The following is a 12,095-nucleotide window of genomic DNA, read 5'->3' as shown; positions in this document are numbered from 1 at the left end:
AAACTTTTGACTTCTTTCTTTAATAACTACATAACACAGTACTTGTACTTTTACTTTCAGTACTTGAGTAGCAAAATTTTTAAAAAACTACTTGCAATACTTAAGTACAAAAAATGTTCAATACTTTAGTACTTCTACTCAAGTCATTTTTTGATCGAGCACTTCCACTTCTACTCAAGTCACTTTTTGATCGAGCACTTGTACTTTTACTCAAGTATGGGTTTTGAGTACTTTATACAACTCTGATGTGGTCAGGGCAATTAGGGTGTACTTGGCAGCTAAGGAGTCTTTTTGGAAGTCAGACTCATATATGGGTTGTCCGCTTCCTCTGTGACTATTTCCAGATGAATCAGACAGACGGTGATTCAGGTCTATTCCATCAGGGGTCAGGTTCCTCCTTTCCCTGTCAAGGCGCACTCTACTCGGGCGCTGAATGCCTCCTGGACCTTCCGTCATCAGGCATCAGTGACGCAGGTTTGCAAGGCGGCCACCTAGTCGTCCGTGCACACTTTCACAAAATGTTATAAAGTGGATGGGTTGGCATCTGCGGATGCTTCTTCTGGCCGCAAGGTTTTGCAGGCTGCTGTTTAGAGGACCTGATCCTCTTGAGTATGTAATGTTTTTTTTCAGGTGGGCTCCTGCTTTGGTTGAGCTCCTGTTGCCTGGTTGGCTACTGTTTAGCCTTGGAATTTTTTGGCTGTTCCCACCCCTCATGTTTAGCACTGCTTTGGGACGTCCCAATGGTTATGAAGGTCAGGAGCTGTGTCCTTTTAATGAATGAAAGTGAAAATGGGATTTTTGACTTACCATTTCTCTGATGTTCATTGATGGACACGGCACCCACCTTTCTGTGGAGTTGTAATTCTTCTGACACTGCTGGTAACTAAACTGAGTACCTATAGCAAGGAGAGGGAGTATACCTCCTGGGACTGCCCATAGGCGTAGCCAGATTCTCCTCCTTCCTAGTGTCCTCCTGTAGGGGGCAGTATAACCCAATGATTAAGAAAATCCGGAACTGTGACCGTCAATGAACATCAGAGAAATGGATTTTACGGTAAGTCAAAAAGCCCATTTTTGAATTTTTTTTGTAATCATTGATTTTTATCCACCCTGGTTTTTGGGGACACTGTACTACTAGGGACACTAGTATAGTTCGGATTGTGATCAAAATACTGATCAACACAGATACTATACTAGTAATGGCAGTGATCAGTGACCTATAATGTGATAGTGTCGCGGACAATCTGGCACTAACTGACTCTGGCTGGGAGGAACACTAACTGACACTAACGTTGCTAGTGACACTAATACAGTGTTCAGTGATACTGTACTAATGGCACTGGCTGAGTGACAGGAGTGACCAGGAGGGCAATCGGAGTTACCTGTGTGCCTAACAAGTGTATATATGCTGCTTTTACTTACAGATCTGGCTGGAGTCTCTCCTTGGTTTCACTCCTGAACTGTAACTGAAAGCTTTGGGGAAACCCAGCCAGAATCTGTGTGTTGTGTTGAGAAACACCTAATTCTGTGCTGTGAATAGCCACAGCCAATCAGCAGGTATACAGCCAAAATCATTGGCTGTAACCTGCTGACAAATTCACGCTGTGTCCAATCACAGCCCAGATCAGCAGCGTGGGTGCATGTGCACTCTAAACCAGTAAGCCTACCGCAAGGTGCTCGTACATTGCGGCACCTGCCAGCGGCAAATGTACTGCTAGCGGTCCACAAGCGGTTGCATATATATACCTGTATTATGGAGTTTAGTACCATTAAACCTGAGTGGTAAGTGATTATGTCTGTTTATCCCCCTAGTTTGGTACACGGTGATTAAACTGATGAAAGTTTCTTTGTCCTGCAGATTGAAGCGATGTATTCCAAAGTGAACAAGAAGAAGAAGACAGTTAAAGATGACCCTCGCGTCTCTCCAAACCCGGCATTTGAACAGCTTCCACCGATCAGGATGGCCGCAGTAAATGAAGCCACTCAAGTCTCTCTAAACCCAGTTTTCGAAAGCCCCCCACAGCCGGCGTACCCACCTGGGCACCCCGAAGAGAATTTATACGAAAGTATATGTGAGATGAGCAGCCATTCTTTGTAGCTTCCACTGAGTGTTTTCAGCACTGACCCGAATACTTGCACTGATTCCAGTTTGGTAAATCTGTTGAAAATCCTGGAGCAATTGAAGCAAGATGACAGTGTTGTGGGACAGAATGAAACAATGCAGATATTGCTTTTACTTTCTAAACTCCTGCCAGCGGTGCAGGGGCATTTTATAGAAATGGCTGACTCTGAAACAGGCATAATATGAATTTATCAATCCATGGCAACACTCCGTGGTACATGCCCCCCTTCGTTTCGGCCCTGCTTAGGTGGATGCAGAGTCAGTGTGGACATGGTACGGTAAAGCTGAATTCCAGGCTGATATAAAAATACACAGATTATTCATTAAAAATGAAGAAATGTAAATGTATCTTTGAATTCAGCTACTGTAAGTACCGTACTTGACATCCGCCCCCTGTAGGCTCATGTTAGCCAGAACTGAATAGGATTGGGAAGGGCAGGACTAGGAACCAATCAAGTGTGCTGGAGCATACATGTGCTGACTAGTGGTACACCGAAATGAAAAGTTACGGTGTCCAAACCAAAAATTCGGGATGCACTTGGCTGAAACCAAAATTGATGTTTTTTATAAAATATCAATTTTTTTTATTTTTATAAATGTATTCAAGTTTTTAATTAATCACTTTAGCCCCGGAAGGTTTTACCCCCTTAATGACCAGGCCATTTTTTGCGATTCGGCACTGTTACTTTAATGGACAATTGCGCGGTCGTGCAGCGCTGTACCCAAATAAAATTGATCTCCTTTTTTTCCTACAAATAGAGCTTTCTTTTGTTGGTATTTTGATCACCTGAGCGATTTTTTTTATTTTTTTGCGCTATAAACAAAAAAAGAGTGACAATTCTGAAAAAAAAAAAAAATAATAATAATTTTCTTATCCTTCTATATAACATTCCCAATACAAAAAAAAATTTAAAAATCAAATTTTTTCATAATTTTAGGCCAATTTGTATTCTACTACATATTATTGGTAAAAAAAAATCCCAATAAGCGTATTTTGATTGGTTTGCGCAAAAGTTATCGGGTCTACAAACTAGGGGAAAGGTTTATGTAATTTTTAAAAAAAATGTTGTACGAGTAATGGCGGCGATCTGCATTTTTTAGCGGGACTGCGACAATGCGGCGGACAGATCGAACCCCTAACTGACATTTTTGACACTTTTGGGGGGATCAGTGACATTACTACAGTAATCAGTGCTAAAAATATGCACTGTTACTGTAATAATGACACTGGCAGGGAAGGGGTTAACTCGGGGGCGATCAAAGGGTTAAGTGTATGTGTAGGGGGTGTTTTCTAACTGTGAGGGGGATGTGGTTGTGGAATCAATACAGAGACTTGTGATCCTAAATAGGAGGAACACAGGCGCTCTGTGCTGATTCCTGAGAGAACAACGGTCTGCTGTGTGTGCAACAGCAGACCGTCGTTCTCTCTCCACAGGGAGTGATCGCGGGTGCCCTGCAGCAATCCCAGCCGCCCACCCCGTGAGTCAGCTTTTCCGCTGGCTAATGGGGGCGCAAGCGTGCCTCCGGCGGCGCCCGCAGGAGCGCTTCTGCAAACCGCTGTAAAGGTACGGCGGTTCGTCCAGCCAGCCTGTGGCAGTATATCTGCGGCCGGCGGTCGGCAAGTAGTTAATGTCATGAACTTAAATAAATATGAATTTATTGGCGGCCATTATTGGTACCTTTTTGAAGCGGTGTTAAAAATCATGCTTGCTGCATTTTTTATGCATATTTGGTCAGCACCTCCCCATTGAAAACGCATAAAGAATGCATCAAAAATGCACCCGTGTTGTGTTTTTAGTGATTTTTTTGAGTCACGTGACCTATGAAAAACACACCAAGCATTGTAAGATCACGGCAAAATCACGGGCATTTTTGGTAGCCATTATCAGCATTGTTTTTGCTTTCGGCACAACGCTGAAAACCCTATTTTCAGCCAATGATTTTCAGTGTATCACTAGTGCTGAGTAAGGGAGAGCAGAGGGATGACATAGCAGTTTACCGCTGCTCCTTCACTGTCCAATCATAGGCTGTGGACAGGGAGACGACCTGGCTGTATTGTTTAACCCCTTCCCAAGTGTATATGTGGCAGTGGGCTTTATGGCCATATATATGCGTAACTGGCTTCCCTGGGAGTGCCCCCAGTATTATGACTGTGCTTTCCCCATTGGCTTACTGTTTATGATTTAAAGCCCTTGGGACAAGACTCCTGATCACATGATTGCTCTGACAGCCAATCACAGAGATCACATGGTCAGGAAGACCATCTAATAAACTCCTAAAGAGTCAGCTCCCACTGGCTGGAAGGGGTTAACTTCACTGTTTAAATCTCAGAGCTGGCTGCAGAGAATTGCAAACTCTTGGCAGATAAAACAGCTGCTATATATATATATATAATAGATTTGAACTGTTTATCCAGGCCCCTTTCACACTTGTGCGACTTAAAAGACACACCATTTTACATCGATTTTCCCACGATATTCCACGATTTTGATGCAATTTTGACTGGGCTTGAAGCAATGCCTAGGTCTCTGGACCTCAAAACGCATTAAAATCGGGCCAAAGTAGTGCAGGGACTACTTTCAAGTCGGTGCTACTTCAAGTCGCACAGATATGAACGGTACTCATTGGAAATAATGGAGAACGACTTGTCATGCGATTTTTCAGTCCCAAATCGCAGGACAAGTCGCACAAGTTTGAAAGGGGCTTTAGCTGCATACCTGGAATTCAGCTTTAAACGGTGGCACGTCTCTGGGCACGTTCACACTTGCTTTGGTCTCTGAAGAGCAATCTGCGTTCTGATTGCTTTTTGGAGAGCATTTGACAGGTGGTGAGAAGGCCTCCTCACCGCCGCCTTTAACTCCTTGAACACCGCAGCAGCGCACTGCAACCACATGCATTGCACGCAGTTACAATGTGTTTGCAGAGCAGCCCATTCCACTTTAATGGGCCACGCTCGACAGCTGCTATGCCCACCGAAAGTTTCAGGGGGTGCAAATCTTGCCGCGGCTATTCCACTGCAGTTAAATAGAGAGCGGTTGGCGGGGGGTGGTAAAAACACGGCTCAACCGTTGGGTTTTACTGACTCTCAACTGCTAGTATGAACAAGTCTTTGTGGCTCTGTTATTGGTGACAGATACCCAAAAGGGTGTGTATATATAATGTACAGTACAAATAGCTTTATATACAGGGGTGTGGGGGGGGGGGGGGAGATAGCTTTTAAAGGTACATGTGTACATTTTTCAGGACATTGTCAACACTGAACATTTCTGAGATAAAGTTCTGGTTGGTGGGGAAATATTTTTCCAACACACGGCCAGACTTCCCTCTAATCTTCGTTCTGCAGGTAGCCTTTGTGGAGCTCCTGAAGACTGAGCAGAGATGGACTGTAATATACATAAGAATAAAACCAAGAAACCACGTCTCCAAAAAGTCAATTAAAACAGCAGCTGGCACAAATTACAGGTTGGTAATAAAGACAAATTAATATAAAATGCTGCGCTTCAAATAAAGTCCAACAATTGCTTGTCCAGACAGGAAGTCTTGTAGTATATTATTAAAAAATGTTTATTATTATTATTAATCTCATTCACATCATCACGCCCCCTGATGACGTTCCAATGACGAAACGCGCAGGGAGGAGCTTGCTCTGCGTGTAGCTCGTCACACTAGGAAGGTCTGCTGTGATTTTGTAATCTAAAATAATACAGCAAAGAGTAAAAGTCACAGCGGACCTTCTGTTGTAATGGGGAACTTTCCTAGTGCGACGATCTACACGCAGAGTCAGCTCCTCCCTGCGCGTTTCGTCATTGGAACGTCATCAGGGGGCGTGATGATGTGAGTGAGATTTTACTCTGCAATAATAAACATCTTTTAATAATATACTACACTATGAGCTCTTTCTTTTGATGCTGCGGATCTCTTCCCCTCATCTGAAACATCTCTTCCCCCTACTGAGCAATCCTGCCTGTCTGACGTTTGGGATTGAGGAAACAACAATAAGGCTATGTGGTTCTCCCAACATCGCTGAACGTGTTTATGATCATTGTGCAAGCAATGATCCTGTGATTGCTGTAAGAGGCAGTGTGTTTCTTGTGGTGGTGGTGTCGGCTATTGAATCACCCTCCATTGTCTATTTTGCACTTAGAGGTGGAAGATTTCCTGTCTGGACAAGCAATTGTTGGACTTTTTTATTTGAAGCGCTGCATTTTATGTTCAATATACATAAATCTCCCGCCAGCTTTTAGCCAGACAGATGCTGCAATCTGCATGCACTTTACCGCAAAATGCATAGTTTGTATACATGTCTTGTGTATAGAATGTGATATTCAAGGCTTTCATATAGGTATTGCATCGGTCACTCCCCAGTTTTAGAGTCGCATGTCCATGCTCCTAGTAGTTCCATGCTATACGGCGTATGTGGAACCACATGGAACCGCTACTCTGTTGGCTGGTCTTTGGGTTCTGTGCATTGCCAGAGACAATTGCATTTATTCCTATGGAAAGGCTGTTTATTTTGATAGACAACCACTCAGCAGATGGAATGAATGTGATTTTTAACCTTGAAAGTTGCTAGTCCTCTTGTCATTTTGGGAATGCAGTGGCTTCAGAGCATTGTGAGTCACTCACCTGTAGTAACTGCACATCAGGATTTCTAGTTTAACTGGCTGCATGCTTGTTCCAGGTTGGCAACGCCGATATCACCAGGCCACTATTATTTCTAGAAGGGGGTCAGCAATGACACTGCCGTGATGTGGTGCAATCCTTAGATGTGGTGGCTGCATTTGTTTTGTTTTTTTTTCAGATTTAGGAATATTTTCTGCAAGTACAGAAAAATACCCATTGATCCTGATAGAAATCCAGTGTCTTTGTAGCTTCATATGCCCTGAAATTATAATGTTAGTAGCAACTAATGTTACTCACTTTCCAACTATTTCCTGTGAAGTTACCTCCTATGTAATGCAGATGATAAGGGAGGTAGGTAGTTCAAGTCCAACTCGGGGGCAAGCAGCCTAGCATGACCACCTATGCCGGGACAAGGTCATCTAGAGTCCAGGAGAAACATGCCAAACTGCCCCCCCCCCCCAAAGATGTATTCGCATCATGTCCCCCCCCCACCTCCCCCTCCAAAAAACAAGAGCAGCACTAATCTGCATGCTTGCCACCTAAGAATAAATTCCCCCTCTACTCAGGACAAATGTGCCCCCCTGCTGAAATCCCCCCTCCCAGCACAAATCTTTTCTCCCCCCCCCTTCCTGCTCGAATCCTTTCTTTCCCCATACCCCCCCCCCTAAAAAAACAAAACAAATCACTCCTCCTAGCACAGATCCTCTACACCTGCAATTTACACTCCATGTACACATCCTCTCCGCCCCACTACGAAGGGGAACACGCCAAATCCCCCCCCCCAAGATGTGTGAGTATTATGTGTTAGCGAAAATCCCCCCCCCCCCCAAAAAAAAAAAAAAACAATGAGCACTGATCTTCATGCTTACCGCTTAAGCATAAATTCCCCCTCTGCCCAGGACAAATCTCCCCTCCCAGCTCAAATCCTCCCTCTATTCCCCCCCCCCTCCCCCCGGAAAAAAAAAATCACTCCTCCTAGCACAGATCCTCTACTCCTGCAATTTCCACTCCATGTACACATCCCCTCTGCCCCACTACGAAGGAGAACACGCCAAATCCCCCCCCCCCCCCCCGTAAGATGTGTGAGTATTATGTGTTAGTGAAAATCCCCCCCCAAAAAAAACAATGAGCACTGATCTTCATGCTTACCACTTAAGCATAAATTCCCCCTCCACTCAGGACTAATCTGCCCCTCTCCCAGCTCAAATCTTTGCCCCTCGTCTCCCCTCCAAGCTCAAATTCTCTATTTCCCCATATCCCCCCCCCCCTTCCCCCCGGAAAAATCACTCCTCCTAGCACAAATCCTCTACTCCTGCAATTTCCACTCCAAGTACACATCCTCTCCGCCCCACTTCAAATGCTCCCTCCTAGAGCAAATCCCTCCCCTTAGCACAAATCCCCTCCCAATTTTCCCCTCCTAGCACAAATACCCTCTAATCATCCCTACTAGCACAACCCCCTCCCTCCCCCCAAGATAAACTCCCCTCCTAGCACAAATACTCCCCCCCCCCCCCTACCATATCACCTCTTCTCTCTTCTAGCAGAAATCCTAGCCCCCCCTCTCAAATTTCCCCTCCTAGAACATTTCTTACCTCCTGCCCCCCCCCCAAATCTCCCCCCCCTATTTCACATAATCCCACAGTACCCAGGGCAGCCACCCCTTGTCCTGGTGACACACTGCTCCACCATATACACAGTGTTGTCACCCTAGAACTGGAAATGTGATACCGGCATAGGAAATTAAAAAAAATACAACCTGGAAAAAAAAAATGCAGCCACCACATTTTCGGACTGGTAAGTGCCAATATGTTACATTTTTGTTCTTGTGTTGAGATATGCTTTCATTTTAAGCAGTACACACGTCAGCTCATAGTAGCCAATCAGAAATCTTTATTCAGCTCATAATAACAAAAACTCACTTTTGATTGGCTGCTATGACAGATTATGGCACCTTGCACGATACCTAAACCTGCCATGCCTGAGAACATAATTTAGGCTCACCATACACATTACAGTCTGTACAATTTCCTTTAGATATGCCTAGACGTACGTAGTACAAGGGCCTGCCTGATTGGATAATGCTCATATTACATAGTTTTGGTAAATCTTAAAGTGGTTCTGAATAGTGGTGCTCCATTAAAAAAAAAAAAAAAAGAAAATTCTGGTACCGAAACTAAAAATTCAGGATGCAACCGAAATTTATGGTTTTTAAAAAATATGTATATTTTTATAAATAATTGTATTATATATCACTTTTTTAATTAATATCATGAATTTAAATGAATATGAGTTTATTGTTGGCCATTATTGGCACCTTTTGAAGCGGTGTTAAAAATCATGCTTGCTGCATATTTGGTCAGTTAAAAAAAAAAAACACCCCAAAATGCACCTCCCTCTTAAAATGCATTGAAAATGCAGCAAGGACGAGAAAAAAAATGCTCCTGTGTTTTGCATTTCTGATGCATTTGTTTGAGTCACATGACCAACCACACCATAATCATGGTAAAATCCACACCATAAAGCATGGTAAAATCGTGGCAAAATCGCAGCTGTTTGGCAGCCATTATTGCCACCTTTTTTTCTTTTGGCACAACGCTGAAAACCTTATTTTCGGCCGATAATTTTCGGCGTCCGAAACTTCGGTGCATCACTCGTCCTGAAGGTACAATGTTTTCTTTTACCATAATGCATTCTATGCATAAAGGTAAAAAAACCTTCTCCATGCAGCTCCCCCCACCCTTATACTTACCTGATCTCCATCCAACGATCTGCACAAGAGGAGCAGCTCTCTCTCCTCATTGGACAGAGGGGCAGCAGTGGGGAGCCATTGGCTCCTGCTGCTGTGAATCATATCCAATGAGGAGAAAGCAGGGGGCGGGGTTGAGCCGCGCTCTGTGTGTTCAATGGACACACAGAGCCAGCTTGGGATCGAACACGCATGAGTTTCTCCATAGCAAGCAGCTTGCTATGGGGGTACTTGGCAGGGGGGAGGAGCCCAGAGTGCTGGCAAGGGACCCCAGAGGAGGAGAATCGGGCTGCTCTTTGCAAAAGTATTACACAGAGCAGGTAAGTATAACATGTTTGTTGTTTAAAAAATAAATTTAAATCAGTTTAATTTGATTGTACTGTCAGATTGTATGGTGACTCTTACACTGACTTTGAGACTTGGGCATGGGAAACGATTATCTGAGATATAAATAAAATGTTAATTTACACTGGCTGTGACTCTCTATGGACTGACAGTATGTTATGGAGATAAACTTCCTTTAAAACACAGTGTGGATTGTGCTTGTTGTTGTTACACCAGCCGTATATGCAGTGCCAGGACGAGGGGTGGGCAGGAGGGGCGGCTGTCCTGAGCACTGTGGTATCATGTGAGCTGGGGGGGGGATTTGTGTTGGAAGGGAGAATTTGGGGTACGTATTGTTCTGGGAGGGGAAATGGTGGGGAGGGGGGAGGCTTGGAGTGGTGATCTAGGGCAGTGGTCCCCAAACTGCGGCCCAGGGGCCAGATGTGGCCCTTGTCTTGTTTTTATCTGGCCCTTGGGGCACTATTCCCCCCACTGATACTAATGATGGGGCACCATTCCCCTACTGACACCATCAACGGGGCACTATTCCTCCCACTGATGCAAATGATGGGGCACCATTCCCCCTACTGACACCATCAATGGGGCTTTATTCTTCTCCTTGATATCAATAATGGGGCACTATTGAACCAATGATGAGGTTTTCTACTCACAATGGCCACAGTCTGGCCCCCCTTTAACACTAAACTGGACCCATTGCCTAGAAAGTTTGAAGACCCTTGATCTAGGGGGATGTGTGTTGGGAGGGGGGGGGTAAAGATATGTGCTAGAAGGGAGGGATTTGAATGGGGGGGGGGGGGGAATTTGTACTAGGTGGGGAAATTTTGAGTTGAGGATTTGGGCTGGGATTGAATTTTTTCCTTGGGGGGGGGGTAAAGATTTGTCCTAAGAGGAGGGATTTCAGCAGGGGGATGGTTTTGTACTTGGAGAAGGGGGAATTTATGCTTGGGGAATAAGCATGCAGATTAGTGCTCAGTGTTTTGTGGGGGGAATTTTCCTAACACATAATGCTCATACATCTTGGGGGGGCCCTTGTTTGGCATCTGCACCCTGGGCTGTAGATGACCTTGTCCCGGCTGTGGTATGCGATTGCAAGCGGTTGATACTATATCAAATCCGGGGCCGCTCCATACAAATTACAGCAAGTTGGCCTGCAAAGCCACGGCCTAAATTTTTGGCCTGCCTGACCGTGTGGTACTCGGACTCACGGACATTGGGCCACTCTCCCCCCCAGGCCTACCAGCTGTCCTAGGGGGACTAAGAGAGGCCCACCGAGAGTGAAAGGGGGACAGCGCACCGCAGGCACCAAGGCCAGGGGAACTCGCAACCTGGGCACCAACCACCCCCCCCTTGAGAAGAGCCAGCTCAATGCCACCCTAGGGAGGGGGTGGAGGAGGGGGGAAGAGAATCCTGGAGGGACCAACCACCCCAGGGAGTACCCGCGCCCCACACCGTATCCAGGGAAGGAGAGGAGGGGGCTCTTAACGTTACAGCGAAGTGTGGGAGTACAACTCCCAAGACCGAAACCTACTCGCCACCAAAGTGGGGGAGCTGTCGGGTAGAAGGAATGCTGTGACTCAGGCCAACACCCGTTCATAGGCGACCTTGCGAGACGTTTAACTTGCAGGCCAGCCCCCGTCCAGTGGGGTTATGTCTCGGCCGAACGAGCGCAGAGCTACGGTCTGTACGTGCTTGCTGGCCAGGCTGAGGGGACCACTGGAACTGCAATAGTCCAGTCTAGTTTGTTACAAGCAGTGTCAGAAGAATTTCAACTCAATAGAGGGGTGGGTGGTGTGCCTGTCAATGAACATCAGAGAAATGAATTTTACGGTAAGTCAAAAATCCCATTTTCTCTTTTGTTCATTGACGGACACAGCTCCTGATCTTCTTAACCATTGGGACATCCCAAAGCAGTGTTAACACGAGGGGTGGGAACAGCGAAAAAGAAATTCCCAAGGCTAACTATAGCCAACCAGGTAAATGGAAGCTCAACTAAAACAACTGGAGCTCATCTGAAAAAAACTATACACCCTCAAGTGCCTAACTCCCTGAAGAAAAGTATGCACCAGGGAGTATGTGGCCAAGGGCTGTTGAAATAAGATTGCTAAGGCCGACACCTGACCCTTGATACTACTGAAGGCCAGTTTCTGCTCAACGTCCTGTTGAAGGAAGGTCAAGATTGGAGCCACCGAACAAGAGCGAGAATGAACCCCACGTACAATGGTAGATCTTCCTAGAAGTAGGTTTCCTAGCTTTTAACAG

General features: G+C 45.4%; 1 protein-coding gene across 1 annotated transcript in view; it reads left to right on the top strand.

The window, feature by feature from the left end:
* Window positions 1-2,160, top strand: part of LIME1 (Lck interacting transmembrane adaptor 1) — a 41,007-nt gene extending 38,847 nt beyond the window's left edge. Inside the window, exon 7 of the mRNA XM_082271543.1 lies at window positions 1,859-2,160. Within this exon, the coding sequence (XP_082127669.1) occupies window positions 1,859-2,098 (240 nt within the window). The 3' untranslated portion in view covers window positions 2,099-2,160. The remainder of the gene's footprint in view (window positions 1-1,858) is intronic.
* The last annotated feature ends 9,935 nt before the right edge of the window (window positions 2,161-12,095 follow it).

The sequence above is a fragment of the Pelophylax lessonae genome (genome assembly GCF_965119305.1).
Source record: "Pelophylax lessonae genome assembly, chromosome: 11".
Classification (NCBI taxonomy): Eukaryota; Metazoa; Chordata; class Amphibia; order Anura; family Ranidae; genus Pelophylax; species Pelophylax lessonae.
The sequence above is the reverse complement of the archived record's forward strand: the minus strand, read 5'-3'. Positions and strand labels throughout refer to the sequence as shown.